At 37.3% G+C, this 17,927-nt stretch overlaps 1 protein-coding gene across 4 annotated transcripts in view; it reads right to left on the bottom strand.

Moving 5' to 3' along the window:
* Positions 1–11,598: 11,598 nt before the first annotated feature.
* Tmem116 (transmembrane protein 116) overlaps positions 11,599–17,927 on the bottom strand; it is an 82,600-nt gene continuing 76,271 nt past the window's right edge. For all 4 annotated transcript variants that reach the window (XM_023720591.1, XM_023720589.1, XM_023720590.1 and 1 more), the window contains exons 7-11: positions 17,711–17,794; positions 17,273–17,411; positions 16,020–16,164; positions 14,925–14,998; positions 11,599–13,692 (exon numbers count right to left, since the gene is read on the bottom strand). In XM_023720591.1, coding sequence (XP_023576359.1) covers positions 13,486–13,692; positions 14,925–14,998; positions 16,020–16,164; positions 17,273–17,411; positions 17,711–17,794 — 649 coding nt within the window. In that variant the 3' untranslated portion in view covers positions 11,599–13,485. The remainder of the gene's footprint in view (positions 13,693–14,924; positions 14,999–16,019; positions 16,165–17,272; positions 17,412–17,710; positions 17,795–17,927) is intronic.

Consider the following 17,927-nt stretch of genomic DNA (forward strand, 5'->3'; position numbering starts at 1 on the left):
CATGTGGTGCTGGGGGATTGAACCGCAGTCCCTGTGCTTTGCCAAGCTTGTTCCAAGTAGGTGCTTTAGACCACTGAGCCATCTCTCCAGCCCCCAGCCATCTCTTTTTGGCACCAACTTCACATCTTCTTTTGTTCATTGAGTATTTTGAGGAATATTTTGTAGACTGGAGTCAAACCAAACTCCCTTACCTGGGATTCAGTAGAAGGAAAAATAAGGTTTCCCTTATAACCAGATCACAGAGTAACCTCAGATGGATGTAATTCTGTACACAATGAGAACTAAACATCACATTTATTTGAAAAAAAAATTATCTTTTCGCTTTTCCAAACTTTTTTTTTTTAAAAAAACACTGGGGATTGAACCAGGGCCTTTACACTGAGTTACACATCTTGGTTAACTTTATTTTTAAAGACAGCATCTCTCTAAGTTGCCCAGGATGCCTGAGTCAAACTGGTGATTCTCTTGCCTCAGTTTCTCAAAATGCCAGGATTATAGGCTCATATAGCTGCACCCAGCCAACCTTCCTCGTAAATAGAATTTTGTTATTACAGGTGAGTAGGTGGAAGAGTACAAAATCTCAATGAAGCATTTTTTTTTCAAGAAAACAAAGGTAGTCTTCCTCCAATGAAAAAGTAAAATAGTAAACTATAAAATAAGTTTTAATCCTTCTACATATAAAAGTTTCAAAAGTTTTTAGGGCTTTTTTAAAATCACACCTTCATTACATATATAATATGGCTCCAAGGGCTTATTCTGTAATTGAGAAAGGGAATTTTGTACCTTGCTCACAACATGCTCCATCACCTAATGACTTCTTATGGAAATTCTATTTTCAGAGGCTTCTGGGGAGAGGAGAAGAAACCTAAATACTTTGGTTTTTCCTCTTACTTATAGATAATTCTGGGTCTTTGAAACTTGTGGACATAATGAAATACCATTAGACACTTAAAAGGCTTATTAGTTTTTGTTTAATCATAAATGGAGATAAAATTTTACTGGGGAGAGTCTTGTGAAAAGAAAACTTTAAATACTATTCCTTACTGGAATGTTTAATACAGGATTTATACAGATTGAATGAAATTTTGCTGAGCTACCTTCCAGGTGAACAAAGTAACACCCATGTTTTAGTTCACTGTAATGTTGGCCACTGAGAAAGGAGGATTTTGATGTGAGAAAACCTGATTTGGGGACCTAGGCTTTGCTGAAGGGAGTCCAGGTAAACATAGAGGAACATGAATGGCTGGAAGTTAACTGCTCCTGGAGCACCATGACCTATGGAGCCTTGAAGAGTTATGGCAATAATCTGTCATCTCTTATTTTCTGAATTGTAATCCCTGATATTTTCAGAGAGCCCAGACACAAACACTTTTACAACATGGAATCTTACCCTATGGTTTTTTTTTTTAATTTTGTGTGTTTCTTCCTTTATAAGTTGCCGTTTTCACTTCTTTCATTCATCATTTTCCCTTTGCTGGATGTAGATTTTTCCATCTTTGTTGTTGGAAATCACCATAAGATTAGTGCACAGCTTTCAATATCCTTGTCCATATTCATATAATTACATGTATTTTAGGACAAACTTTTATAAATAAGCTCACTTTTATTCCTTTGAATACTTGATTTTCTCTCCCTAATTTTAAGTTCACCAAATCATACTTCAGTCTAAGTCATTTCTATTCATAACTAGTATTCCATGGCTTATGCTGAGTATTTCTATAGTTTTTTCCATAATTTTCTTATACATGGGCATAAATTTTCACAGTGTTTTGTTTTTATGCATTATGAATAGTATGCCAACAAAACCCACAAATCAAACTACAGTACATTTAGAAATTTTCTTCTGGGTTTTATTCTCTACACTATTTGTCTATTAATTTTCCTCTTCTATCATTCCGATAGAATCCTATTAATCACCTAGGTTAATAACTAGTGTACATGTTCAGAAAGCTCAGATCAGGTAAGAAGTACTTCTCAGAATTCTGCTTCAGGAAATATTTCTGCTGAATTAATTCAGGTCTTGGTTGCCTGTGTCCTGATTGATTCAACTACATAGTAATTCTGCAGATAATGCTTTTCAATGATAGCAGTGGATGAGGCTGAGGAGATTTACGGGCTTCTCTAGGCTTTTAGGACCTTATAGACCAGCAGAAAAGTATAAAAACGAAATATAAGAAGTAAAGCCATGCTGTTATGTTGAGCTATAGGGGACTCAGGTCAACAATTTCTGACATTGCCAGTCAAGAGGAAGACCCAATACTATTATGGGCTATTGGACTCTTTTAGAATATTTTACTGAGTTTACACACCTATAGTATTTAAATAACAGAACTTAACCAAAAAAAGGGCATACAGATGAATGTCCATTTTGTATCTGTGTATTCAAAGTGGTTAGGATAGATATATAGTTACATTCTCTTAATGAATAGAGCGATTTGTTCTAATGGTGTTTGTAAATAGGATATCATGTCCGCATCTTGTACAGCAATTAACCACTAGGAAGAATGTATGCAATGTGTGAATTATTGAAACTGTCCTACCAATTTGATTTGAAACTGTCTCATCGCTATTTGTTTATCAATAAAATTATGGGAAAAAATAAAAAAAGAAAGAAACTAATTAGCTTCTACAAAAAAAAAAAGACCTTATAGAAGTAGCCAAGGGGATATAATTCTATGAAAGAAAATTATTAGTACCTTTTCCCAGATATTAGATTAAGATTTAGGGATAGTCCATTGTGCCTGCTAGAAACTGTGCCTCTTCAATTCACTCATGAAGATAAAATTTAAACTGCTAATACAGAGATGAAGATACTTCTTATCCCACTGGTCAACCATACAGCTAATAATAGAAGTTGGTTGTAATACTTGGGCTTTGAAGTCATAGTGATTGATAGACTGATTCAAATGTTTGAGAGAGCATCTTTTTATGTAGTTCTGACTGGCCTTACATTTATTATGCTGCCCAGGCTGGTCTTGAACTCATGGTAATCCTCCTACCTCAGCCTCCCAAGTGCTGGAATTACCATGTGCCTGAAGTCATAACTGATTTATATTTTAATCTCTACTCTTTTTTCTTAGCTGTATGAGTTTGGGTAAATCATTTTTACTCCACCACCACCAGTTTTAAACCATAAAATTGGATAAATTATAAATACCTTGCAGGATTATTGTGAAGATTACCAATATACAAAATTTCCAAGAACTAAATAAATATTTAATCAGTATCTGTTCCAATTACCATTGTTTCATTACATAGCCTATATTACTGATCAATTAAGCCATTATTAGTAAGATAAATTTCCTACTTACTTAACATCTTAATCTCTACAAGTTCATAATCAGGGTCTACCTCCAAAATAAGGATCTAGCTTATGATTTATAAAGATTTTATTTCTATTTAATTGGATCAAACTGTTATCTTCCAACACTTGCTTTCTTAAATGAGTATCACATAGAAAAGAAACTTGTCAGGAAGTTATACAAGAAACAGGATCTAGTAAAAAAGGAAGAACAATCTTCAGAGAAAGAAAGTAAGGTACTGAGCTAGCCTCAGTTTTGCCTAGGGTTTGGTGACCAAAAGATAATGACTAAATTTCTCATTTCAGCTCCACATGCCTGCCCATCCTTTAAATGTTATGGACAGGTATTTTCATATGTCTTTTCTTACTAATAAAACAACTGTTATGAGAGTGAATAGCAATATCTCTATTTTAGATATGAGACTCAGAACAGAGGGGGATTTTCTTGGGGGGAATGCCATGTAGCTAATAAGCAGTAGAATCAGAACTGGAATTTTAGGTCATCTGATATCACAGTCAGTTTTCTTTTTGCTATTAGAGATGTGCTAGAGCCAATTAGCATCTATTTGTTTTTTTTTTTTAATTTTATTTATTTACTTGTGTGTGTGTGTGTGTGTGTGTGTGTGTGCGTGTGTGTGGCCAGCTCAGCCCACCAGGGGGCGGGGCTGGCTGGCATGTGGTGCTGGGGGATTGAACCATGGTCCCTGTACTTTGCTAAGCTTGTTCTAAGTAGGTGCTTTAGACCACTAAGCCATCTCACCAGCCCAGCATCTACTTGTGAGAGCAGATTATGTCATATCTTACCAACTCTGATTAATTATTTATTTTGTTCTAGGAAATTTTATATATTGGTAATTTTATATATTGTTCATTGATGTCACACTTGTAGCTAAAAATTGGTTATAGTGGTGGGAATTTATGTCACAGAAATAGGCAAATGATATAAATTTGGGCTAAAAAAAAGGACTACCACTTCTCAAACACTTACCAGCACATAGCTACAATTACTTCTAGTATTACAAAGAAATTATAAGACATGTTTCCTATACCCAAGGAATTATTTATAATCTATCTTGGAAAGCACAATGAAATTATATAAATATATTTAGTAGTGATATGTTTCAGACTAACTTTGAAGTTCAGACAATAACAGAATAATACAGAACAATATAAGTTCATAAGACCAAATAATGGCCAATTTATTAAATATATGTAACATAAATCCAAGTGATATAATCTACACTGGACCAATTTACAATTAAAATTGAGAAAACAATGGTTAAAATAAACAATTTATTTTCACTGTGACTTGTTATTAAAAAAACAAGTCTGACTTCAGTTCCTCTGTTCATTTCTGCACTATTCATTTTCTATTCATTAAGTATTTACATTCAAGAAATATTTATATGCTAGGAACTGCGACAATTGTGAAAGATAAAAAGCATAGCTTGTGCATGTGGTGAAAATGGAAGCCACATACACAGTGAGAATGCAAAGTAGTGCATCTACTCTGGGAAGTTTGGTAGTTTCTCAAGATATTAAATAAGCCTAGTTACTATATGACCTCACAATTCCACTGATACATACACATTATGTACCCTAGAAATATGAAAGTATATAATCACATAAAAATTTATGTGAGTGCTCATATCAGCATTATTCACACAAAAAATCCAAATGTCTAACAACTGATAAATGCATAAATAAAATAACATATTCATACAATGGATCTTTATTCATTAATAAAAAATAATGATGTGTTGGGGCCGGGGAGATGGCTCAGTGGAATACTGCTTCCCTGGCAAGCACAAGGACCTGAGTCCTGAGTTCAATCCCCGGTTTCACACACGCACACACACACACACACACACATAATAATAATAATAATAATAATAATAATAATGATGATGATGATGATGATGATGATGTGTTGATACATGCTATAATATGAATGAACTTTGTTTGTAAACATTATGCTAAGAGGCCAGTTATAAAAGGTCACATATAGTATGATTACATCTATACTAAATGTATAGAATAGGCAAATCCATGGTAACTGAAAAGATTAGTGATTGCCTATGACTAGGATGTAAGAAGCTAAAGGTGACAATGAGGATTAACTGCTAAATGGCGCAGGTGGGGCTGGGGAGATGGCTCAGTAGGATAAGCGCCTGACTGGCAAACACAAGGATCTGAGTTCAATCCCCAGTTCCACAATAAATAAATAAATAAATAAATAAATAAATAAATGGCACAGGTTTCTTTCTTGAGTAACAGAAATGCCAAAATTAGATTATGATAATGGTTGAACAGTTGGTAAATGACTGGATCATACATATTAAAAGGGTGATTTCATAGTATATAAATTATATATTATGTTTCTATATAATTTATTTTCAAGAATAAAAACAAAATGAAAAACAAATAGCAGATGTAAAGACAGAAATGGGGCAACATACAACACCTATGTTACAGATTTTCAAATCAAGAATAACAAATTAACAATGGTTGTTATTTTACCTATGTTTAATCATCAAATCTGTTGCTCAGATTAACATATATATGTGTTATGTTAAATATTAATAATATTAACATTAGTAAGGACCTCTTTTATAACTATTCCTAACCTCAAACCTCCCCCCTAAAAAATCCTCCCCAATCTTCACATAGGGAATCATTTTTAGTTTAGTGTCTTTCCGGACTTTCTTCTAGATAGAAAATGAACAGTTACGTCATATATATATATCTTGGATGGAGATGAGTTTGTATTATATATAAGCCCTTCAGAGGAAGTGATTTAGTGGGATCTTATGGATAAGCAAAACTTACTGTATGGGGCCGGGGAGATAGCTCAGTAGAATAAGCACTTGCCTGGCAAGCACAAGGGCCTGAGTTCAATCCCTGGTTCTGCCAAAAACAAAAAAACAAAAACTTACTGTATTTGATGTACTGCAAATAAAGCATCATCAAACTATTGGGGAAATTCAATGAGAAGAAAGATTTGTACTAATAGTATTTGGACAGGATATCATGTCTGCATCTTGTACTATGAATAACTAGTATGATGACAACAATATGCAATATATTAATTATTGTAACTGTCCTACTAACCTATTTTGAAACTGTCTCTTCGCTATTTGTTTCTCAATAAAAATTTTAAAAAATATTGGGGAAAAGGGCCAGGGAGATAGCTCAGTGGTACAAGCACCTGCCTGGAAAGTGCAAGGTCTTTAGTTTGATCTCTGGCACTAAAAAAAAAAGAAAAAAGATACTGGGGGAAAGGCATTGTCATTTATGCAAAAAGATTCCATGCTTGGCTAATTCATCAGGTCTCTATGATAGAATAAATATTTCCATATAATATAATAGAGTAAAAATTGCCCATTAAACAGTAAAAATGTTTTTATTAAGGCCTTCCAGGGGCCGGGGAGATGGCTCAGTGGAATAAGCCCTTCCCTGGCAAGCGCAAGGGCCTGAGTTCAATCCCCGGTTCCACAAAAAAATAAATAAATAAAGTCAGAATACTACAAGGCCTTCCATCACAGCCAATTCATGGGTCAAAGGATTTACGATAGGGCACAGTGTTTTATTTATTTATCTAGGGTTTTTTGAGAAAGGGTTTCACTAGGTAGTTCAGGCTGGTCTTGAACTCAAGGCAATCCTCCTGCCTCGACCTCCCAAGTGCTGGGATTACAGGCATTCACCACCACACACAGCCCTCCAGTCTTTTACTATCCAGGCCACAGATTTAAATATGAAAAAGGGAAGGAGATTGGAGAGAAGATGGAAGCAACAGTTTTTATAAACTCTTATATTATTCCCATGTTAAAATGCTTGTAGCCTGCCACATGAATATGAAGAAACTCTAAGGGCCAGGGAGATAGCTTGGTGGCATAAGCACCTGCCTCACAAGTGCAAGGTGCTGAGTTCAATTCCTGGTACTGTAAAAAATAAATAAATAAAAATTGTTTAAAACAATGAAGAAACTTAAAAAATCCCAGAAGCCTGGTGTGGTTCCTTCTCTAACAAAGGAACAGGATAAGGAAATCAGGTATGGCGGTACATGCCTGTAGTCCCACCTACTTGGGGGTCTGAGGCAGAAAAAACACTTTAGCTCAGGAAATCAAAGTAAGCCTGGGAGGGCCCAGGGAGATAGCTCAGTAGAATAAGCGCTTGCCTGGCAAGCACAGAGTCCTGAGTTCAATCCCCAGTACCACAGAAAAAACAAAACAAAACAAAGTAAGCCTGGGCAACATCACACAAACCTGTAACAAAGCAAAACAAAACAAAACAAGGCAAAGCAAAGCAAAATACAACACAAGAAAGAGCTACTTCTCTAGAGAGTTTGAGGCTGAATATCAGAACGCAGTGGGGGTGTAGGAGATACTATACAGGATGAAGACACATGATGGTCTTAAGAAGAAGGGAACTAAGCACACAGCATCTACTGTTTTGTCACTTAAGATCAGTCCTTTACCAAGAGATACACTGCCTTGCAGGGAAATTATAAGCAAGAGGCAGCTGGCAGTCCCCAGTCACACTATAGATACCTGAGGCATTCATTACTGGAGAAACACATGGTCCTAGAAGGCTTTGAACCCTATTATGGAGCTGCCTAATCACCATATCACTACACTGTTCTAGAAAAATACTACAACCCATATTATTTCTTTCTCCATCCAGTATGAAGACTATCTTAAAACCTACCACTTCCTGGATCATGGGAAGCAGCCAAATAACTGCCCTTAGCAGCTCCACTATCCTGCTCTGCAGACCAGCCAGGAAGTCCTACCTTTCCTTCCATGGCCCCAGGCAGCACCTTGTAGCCCACCCTAACAGATTCATCCACAAGGAACTCAAGAAAACAGTTAAGTGGTACTGTCTACCCTCCTTCTGCACTGGAAAGATCCAGGTGGTCCTGCCCATCCATTCCTGGCTCCAGCCACATGGCCCTTGACATTCTCCCACTACCCTGAAAGCAGCTGGGTGGTTCCACTCATGCATCTCCACCTCACAGCAGGTAGCCAGGAAGCCTACGCTGAGCAGCTTGGTCAACACAGGCTCAGGAAAGCAGAACAGTGGTCCCACCTGCCCATAATCCCAGGAGGCAGCTAAGCACACCATCCTAAGTGGCTTGGACCAAGCAAGGGTCCTGGGAAGCAACTGGGTAGCCTCATATACCCTTTTGAAACTGCCAGAAGCAGACGGACAGCCCATTATCTGAGCTCAGCCTGGTGGGGCTCTGAGAAATTATTTTCAGCTGCCCACCAATCCTGTGCCCTGGGAAGCAGCTATGCAGAACTTTCTGAGAAGGATGGCCACCATATGCTTCACGAAGTCATATATGCAGTCCTTGGACAATGATACTCTCCTTGGCATCAAATATATATATATATATATATATATATATATATATATATATATATATTACTAATTTTGATTATGTTTTATATGTGGTTTATTTTTTCCCATAATTTTATTGATAAACAAATATCAATGAGACAGTTTCAAATCAAATTGGTAGGACAGTTTCAATAATTCACACATTGCATACATTCTTCCTAGTGGTTAATTGCTGTACAAGATGCGGACATGATATCCTAACACCATTAGAACAAATCACTCTATTCATTAAGAGAATGTAACTATATATCTATCCTAACCACTTTGAATACACAGATTCAAAATGGACATTCATCTGTATCCCCTTTTTTGGTTAAGTCCCATTATTTGAATATTATAGGTGTGTAAACTCAGTAAAATATTCTAAAAGAGTCCAGTAGCCCATAATAGTATTGGGTCTTCCTCTTGACTGGCAATGTCAGAAATTGTTGACCTGAGTCCCCTACAGCTCAGCATATCAATATGGCTTTACTAAAAAGTAAAGTATGTTGTTTTTATACTTTTCTGCTGGATGGTTAAGACCAGGGTAAAGCAGGACCTATGCAACAAGAGTTGTAGCTTTTGGGTCTGATAAGGTCAGTGAAATCCTGTACCTCAGATTGTAGAACCTTTGTCAGTGTCAGCCATGTGGATGAGTCACGGCTATTGCCTGGCCAATGTGCTCTCTGTGAAAACTTGAGAGAATGTGGTTTATAACATATCTGTGAAATCAGGTGAGTCCTGTGCAGGCAGTGGAGATGAACAGGGGAACTCTTGACAACTACAAGAACAGAGCAGTACACAACCTGTTTTGGCTTATATCTAGATGTTTCCTCAAAGCCTCATGCAGTCATAGGTGGGAAATTTCAGAGGTGGCTGTATCTACAACGTGTGATGTTGGGATTAAGGATGTGATGCTGATACTGATTTGTGGTGTGATGCTAGGATAAAGGGTGCCCTCGCCCAGGATGAGCACTACTTACCTTAAAGGCAAGTAGACTGATAGAATATAAAGGACAAAAAATGGTTTCTGTTGTCATTTTCTGCTTCTCTACTTTGCTGCTTTTCTGCCTCCTGCTCAACATGAACTGCTTCTGCTCTGTGATGCCACTCTGCCATGCCAACCTGCCTTGGAGCCAGCCAACTATGAAAACTATGAACTGAAACCTCTAAAAACTATGAGCTACAATAAACCTTTCCTCCTTTAACTTTGGGTGTTGGGTACTTTGTCTCAGCAACAAAAAAAGTAACTAAGACTATATATATATCCTCTCTCAAATCTGCAGAAATGTTTATAAAAGTTGACAATAAGTGGTTCTTAATATGAAAAATGTGAAAATCCACAATATATGTTAACAGATATGCATGCACTGGTCGAGTGTTTGAGAAATTCAAAACATGGGGGGCCTGGCCCTAGCTCAGTCCTTTAAGTGGCTGCTTCCACAAAGCTGGCAGCCTCAGGTTGCTGGAGTTCGAACCTCACAACTCTCCCGCTGGCCAAAAGTGCCCTGAAGGCATTCGAGGAACAAAAAAAAAAAAAACCCTTATTCCATGGGGCTGGTGAGATGGCTCAGTGGTCTAAAGCACCTACCTAGAACAAGCTTAGCAAAGCACAGGGACCGCGGTTCGATCCCCCAGCACCACATGCCAGCCAACCCCGCCCCCTGGTGGGCTGAGCTGGCCACACACACACACACACACACACACACAAATAAATAAAATTTAAAAAAAAAAAAACATGGACAAAGAGGAACCTAGTGCAAATATTCTTGAACAGACAGATGATGTTTCAACATATCCTTTGGAAATGTGAAATATGGTACTGTCTATATGATCAATGGCCTAAATCTTGGGAAGTATAAGGGTCATATTTTTCTCATTGTCTGTACTGCTAAGAATATAACTAGTGTTGAATTATCCTATAACCTATTTTTCAGGTAATGGCTCATGCAGTTGACCCTAGCTTAACATGACTAAATGGTTTATAAGTGTTATAGCCAGAATCTCTGTTCAATGCGATGAATTCATTATTGTAGATGTGGGCTTCAGCAATTCAGCTTCCATTACTTTCAGCAACTGTAATGACTATTTGTTTAAGGAAGCTAAGCTCCAGTGCTCCTTTGGAAAGCCATTTTGAGAGAATAAGACAGTGAATAAAGTAGCAGAATATGACTGGCAGCTTCACTGTCAGAACAATCACTGTTGCTAGGTGCAGTGGTACACACTTATAATTCCAGTACTCAGGAGGCTGAGGTAGGAGGACTGCTGTGAGTCTGAAGCCAGCCTGGGCTACAAAGTGAGTTAAAGGCCAGCCTGAGCTGAATACTGACACTCTGTCTCAAAAAGACAAAAAAAAAGGGGGGGGGGCAGGGAGAAAAGAAAAGAATGATCATCATTGTCTGTTTTCATGCTGACTAAAAATGGGTTCAGATTATACATTTGGATTACGATACAAAAAATACAAACTTCTAAAGTAATCATATTTTTCTACTTCAAGGTACATGAGTATGACCATTTGGAGTTGTAATGGCCTCTCCACATGGTACCAGGGTGATGCACAGGTAAAGTGGTACCCCTTACAAAGAACAAGGTCATGTTACCAGCACCAGGGCAGAAGTCTAAATTAATGCTGTAAAATATTTGGAAAGAACATAATGTTTGCCTAGAAACATTGTTATTATTGCTAATGAGACAAGTTTGGAAACGATGGCAGTTAGTCTAAAAGAATGTGCAAGGTCTTGCAAGTGAAAAGGCAAAGATGTAAAATATGAAAACTGCTATGCAAAAGCACCCAAGGCTCCCATAGATTGAAAAGTGTTAAAAACTTACTCAATTCTCCAAGAAAGACATGAGATACAGGATTACAGAGTTTTCTGAAGCCACAGACAGGGCTGAGAAGGGGGAGGTAAAAGATTGTTGTCTACGCGATCCACAGAAAATCTGTATCATCAACTTTACTTAGATACCACTGTACTTCACTATGACTGCAACTTGGAAAAGTGTCATGGGAGAGGTGTTTACAACAATTTCAAAAACTCCTTGTGTGTCTATGGCTGTCTCTCTCCTAGGGCTACTGAGAATAGTTTGAATAGTAACCCAGCTCTACATATTCACTGTGACCTTCAGTATGAAAAAAACTTACAATCTTAATTTGGGTCTTGTTGAAACTCTTGCTATTTCTTGCTTCTATTATCTTTTTTTTCTACCGACACTCACAGAATATCTAAGACCAGGATCATGAAAAATAAGTCATCAGAGCAGCAAGATAGTGCTGACAAATATTTACTAATTACCTTCTTTTTGAGAATAAAGGCAAATATAAAGTGATACTATTAGACATCTTACTTCTGATCCCCTTCAGGGACTATGGAAATGGGCATTCTATGCTGCTTCCTATTTTTCTATATGAATGCTTGTTAGTTTTTAAATTAAAAAATTAAAATAGCTCCCTGGGTGAGGGAATCTTTTTTGTTCCGTGATAGCCTGAAATCAGGTCTTCAGAGTCTGGGACAATTAGAAGCCTCAAGATGTGATCTTGGCAGAGTGGCCCTCCATAACTTCCTTGAAGCACATGCCAAAATTTCAAGAGCTATTACTGAATTACCTGATTTTCCCATAGGACTCCTTTGGAAAGATCTTTAGAATTTACTTTTCAGAGCATACTGCTTAATCTCCTACTATCATCTGATCAATTTCTCTAATCTTAAAGATTTTACCTTAGAATTTATCAAGAGGGAAGTATATGCTTATTAGTTCCAATGATTTGGTTGATTATCATTCTAGTCATATTGTCCATTTAGCTCTCCTCACTTCTTTACAACATGACACACAATGCTCAGATCTTAAATTGGCCTTGTTCATAACTAACTGGAGAAACCAAAGAAATTGTTATATGATTTGAGAGGGGAAAAAAAAACAGGTTAGATGAACATTCCTACCTCTTAATGATGCTCTGTGATCTAAAAGGTTTAAATTGTACCTAGTAATCATTTATCACTGCTTGCTCATTCATCCTATAAACGTGTTTAGCGCTTGCTATTAGGTTGAACCATGTGCCTGAGACAATTTTCACTTATAAGAATAGCCAGTTAACATAATGGGTCAACCTAATTTTACATGTCTAGGTACTATGAAACCAACCAGGAATTCTGCTTGTAAATGATAGTTGAGAATTATTTATTTCTAGAGGGGTTTTTAGCTTTGATTTCCCTTAAAATTTATTTTCCTTATAACTTCAAAAGATAGCTCTTAATTTTCTAGTATAGGATTGTGCTTCTGTTTAAGTTCTAAAACAGATCTAAACATATGAAACTGGGATAAGATGTGTTTAAGTGTCCCACTATCACTTTTTAAAATAAAAGTTTCCTAGCTTTTTCTGAGTTTCAAAACTCTTCAAAGGAAAGAAAACCAGGCCCCATATTCATGCAATAGCAATATCTGAGCAAGTTGGTGCATGTCCCCCTCCCTGCACTGCAACTATGAAATTGAGTCTGGAAAGAATGCATATAAATAATAACTTGGAATTTATTTGTTTCTAGAAGAGACTTAGACAAATCTAATATCCATCAAAGTAAATGAGTCTCTTAGATGGAAAGTGCTTTTATCTCTTGTGAAGAGAGTGTAACTTTAAAGATCCTTCCCAGTTCATCAAGAATAGCTACTAAGGATGGCACTATATTTCCTTTCAATTTTGAAGTTAATGCACATTTAGTAAAGATGTATTATAATGTTCCCCTTACAACAGTCTTCTGAATCTATTAGTGTGAAGTAACTCCAGTTCTGAATGTTCCAGTATTATACTTTCAAAGAATGGTGGAAGAGTTGGAAACAAAAGCAATGGTAGACTCCAATGGATCTAGGCCCCTGCTATAGATGCGCTTCTGTGAGCATAACAATGGTGTTTGTGTATCTGCATCTCGTCGAGCTTCTTGCTTTAGCTGGTGAAATCTGTGCTGTGTCCAGCCATATATTCCACAGTTGAGCAGACCCTGGGATGCTGCTGTTAGAGCCTGGAGGAGATGAAGGAATGATGGGGCCCATCCTTCAGGTTTGCAGAGATATAGGAATAATCCCCTTAGCCTCACCTGATTTATGAGTGGTTTTTTAAAAATTTTGTTTTGTTTTTTAGGTATGGTTTTGCTGTATAGTTTAGGCTGGCCTTGAACTCACCATATACTCTAGGCTGACCTGAACTCAAGGTTGTTCGCCTGTCTCTGCCTCCCAAGTGCTGGGATTATAGGTGTGTGCCACCATGCCTGGCCCCTTTAGCTCTTACCTATAAAGCACTTTTAATTTTTTTTCTTTTTTTTATACAGGGTCTTACTATGCAGTTCAGAGTCATAGTGATCCTCTTGTTTTCAGCCTCTCCAGTAGCTGAGATTACAGGTGTATGCCACCATGTCCAGACTCCATCAGGGGCTCAGTGCACCCTGGGGGCAGGGCCAGTAGGGCATGTGGTACTGGGGATCATACCTCAGTTCCTGCACTTGCCTAAGCAGGTGCTTAGTCCACTGAGCTATCTCGCTGGCCCTTATAAAGCACTTACACATTTCTCTATCTCAGACATGAAGATCAGGTATATATTTGTCTTAACACTTTATTTATTTATTTAATTTATTTATTTATTTATTTATTTATTGGTCTTGACACTTTCTAAACTCATGCTTTAACTGTACCTTGTCACGATGGCTAAGATAAGATTTGGTCATATTCATTAATATATACATCATTGACCCATTTGTTTCAAAGAAAACTGCCCTATCAGTTACATAGTCTCAAAATCCAAAATTGCCCTGTACTTAGTCCCAAAAGTTGTCTTCAGTCTTAGAAAGGTGAAAAGGGAGAACCATTCCATTATCTTCCCTTCACTAATAATAGGTAATTTATCCTACTTAATGTACTACTAGTGTTTCCTAAGAATATGCCCTGGTGGGTTTTTTTTTCCTCTCCCCAAAAAACACCAAATAAAACAAAGTTGACCAGTGTTATATAGGCTCTGGAGTGCATTGTAGCACTTTTACTAAAGCATCTACCTTGCCTCTGAGAAATGTTTACATTCTTTGTAACTAAGCATTTCATAACTGAGAGAAAAATAACTGAACAGAGAATAAATATGCTTCCTTTTACACTGTAGAAATAAATATCCCTAAGGGATAAAATTGTATTCAGTGAGTATTAGCAGTCTAACTGAATAGAATAAGAGGGTATGAGAACAGAGATTATAGGTTTTTGAAGGTGTTACCTGGAAAATATAGAGAACCATATGCAGTTTGGTGTCCTGTGATTTGGTGAGCTTTATGATCATCAGAATGATAGCTGTGAATACACAATATGTAAATCTTATTGTTAGTCCTTACTGCCTAAAACATAAAGTTCCTAGGTATACATGCACGGGCATTACTAGAATGGAAGTTGTAGGCATATTGGAGACCAGCAGTGAAGCCAGGTATAGTGGTACACACCTGTAATCCCAGAACTCAGGGGGGCTGAGACAGGAGGATTGCTTTGAATTTGGGGACAGCCTGGGCTAAACAGTGAGTTCAAGGCCAGTCTGAACTACAAAATGAGGCCCTATCTGCTCCCCAAAAATAAAATCAAGGGCCAGCAAAATAGCTCAGCAGATTAAAGTGCCTGCAAGCAGACGCAGGGGCCAGGGGTTCGATCCTGGGTCTGCTGTGCTGGCCCTACCCCCGGGGAGTGCTGAGATGGCAATTGAGACTGGGCGTGGTGGTGCGCGCCTGTAATCCCAGTTCTTGGGAGGCTGTAAACAGGCAGATCACTAGAGTCCGAATTAGTAGTGAGACCCTGAACACCCTTCCCTAAAATACAAAAAAAATTTAAAAACTAAAATAAAATAAAATCAGCAGTGAAATAAACCAGTTAGGTAAATCATTGGGCCTTTGACCTCTGATTTCTACTCCTTATGGATTAAACTTTATAGATTGTTAGTGTGATAGTGATGGCAATGTATACTATGGGAATATAATCATTTATACTTCTTAGCATTTCAGAATTTATCAATCTCTTTCATAAACATTATCCAATCTGATTTTTACAACAACCATAGTAGTAGGAAGGGCAAGTATTTATATTTAAGTCCTGTCAGGACATTTTCACTCTTATAACAAGTTGCATCTGTGCATAATTAATTTCTACATAAAAAGAAAAAGAAGTTGGGGGTTGGGCAGGAGGATCAAAATATCAGAATAAAGCTGGAAATATGGTGGGGCCAATATAAATTTCATAAGATGGACAGGTGTTTGTAGTCATCTGTCTTGGTGAGAAAACTTTGCTTGATCAAAGTCAAACAGTTCTCCTCTTCTATTAAGGTACCCACCTGGGCCCCAGCAGCATAGGAAGGCCACTGGGTAAAAGCGCACACGCTGCTCCACAATATGAATCACTGCCCACTGTTCACTTCCCAGAAAGCCAGTTGATTTCAAAAATTTCTTGTAAAATATCTGGGCTTGGATGAGTAAGACCTAAGGATGAGTGTAGCAGTGAAAAGTGTGTCTAATGCTTAGTAAAGTTTCCCATCATTTTACAAGGATCATTCTCTAAGCATCTCACAATAGAAAAGACCATTCTGTTATAGCATCCAAAACCACACCTTCTCTTTTTTTTTTTGAGAGACATAATTATTCAGATCAAATTTATACTTGCCCAAGGAAATGAACATAAACTAGTCAAACTCCAGGTTATCATGTTCAATATATGAACCTTACATCAACCCCTCAAATCAACCCCAGGCTAATTACAATTTACATAGGAAGTAAAAAGTAAATTCTAGGTGGGTATGGTGGTACACACCTGTAATTCCAGCACTTGGGAGGCTGAGGCAGGAGAATTGGCACATGTTTGAGGCTATCTGCCACTACATAGTGAGTTCATGGGCAGCCTAAAGTATACAATGAGATCCTGTCTCAAGAAACCCCCCAAAAAAGTAACTTCTATAGGTTCAGTGGCACCGTGCTTGTCTGGCAAGAGTGAGATACTAGGTTTGATTCCTGAAAATTCCTCACCCCCACAGGTAAGTTCTAATCAAATCCTCTTTTAAAGTCTTTATTAGATATTCTGTTGGGGAAAAAAAAAGATATTCTGTTGGAAAGTGTCTTTCCCTTAATACCTTTAAAATATGTTAGTATTATGTCTTAAATTATCAACAGTAAGAGGTGAATGGGAAAAAAGGAAAATTAAGGCATATTATTACAAGTACAATTTTTCTATGATGAATGTGATCATTATGTACAGCAAATATATACTAATAAAAAGTCTGATATTGCTAATAAATATATAAAAGATATACACAAATTTTCTGGTGCTATCTTCCATGGGGATCAACAAAATATTAGTTCTAGAATTAGTAAGATTTTTACATAATGAATATAAGCTCGCCTTCTCCCCAGGATTTAATTTTGTAAAGTCCAAAAACCTGAGGTAGTAATTACATTGTCATGATCACTTGGCTACCTTCTTAGTGCTATGACCATAGAAAGTCCTCTTTGCTCCACCTTTCCCAGGCCCCAGGAATAGCGGTCTCCCCCTTTAATCCCCCTTCTTCCCACAAAGGCATATAGGATGGTACCATACCATAATGGTGAAGAGGCTGAGTAAAAAGCTGGCCAGGAAAATGGTGATGCCATAAACATAAAGTGTACTGCAGATTGATATGTTGGCTGAAGGTAAGAGTTCAGCCATGGATGATGGTGGAGAGTGCATCAGGATGCACCTAGGAAGAGAATCACAAAACAAAGGACCACTACAGATATAAGACATGAGACACACAGTGCAATGCAAATTTATGAGTAATTGTACTTATAATTTTGCTATAACATTTTGTTAATTCCTACAGGCACATTATCTTATCATTTTGTGTTATATTATTATATATCTTTAACACTGACCACAGTTCTGTACTTATTTCCAATACAAGCACCTTGGCCAGAAGATATAGAGGAAGTCTTTTTCTATCTCTACTATAGAAAACAACAAGCTATGATGAAAATGATCGACTTGATCCTTCCTTACCTGTGACTTTGGCTGAAGTTACGGAAACATTCACTAGCATTGCCCAGATAGAATACAGGTATCATCAACAGTAGTGGTATCAGGCTGGGAGAAAAAAAAAATTATCTTAATATATAGAATTTATCATGCCTTTCCCCCTTTGCAGTATAGTCTCTCCTCCTCCAACTGCATTACTCCATCTCTCTCTCTCTCTCTCTCTCTCTCTCTCTCTCTCTCT

The sequence above is a fragment of the Octodon degus genome, unplaced genomic scaffold (assembly GCF_000260255.1).
Source record: "Octodon degus isolate 3935 unplaced genomic scaffold, OctDeg1.0 scaffold00076, whole genome shotgun sequence".
In the NCBI taxonomy this organism is placed as follows: Eukaryota; Metazoa; Chordata; class Mammalia; order Rodentia; family Octodontidae; genus Octodon; species Octodon degus.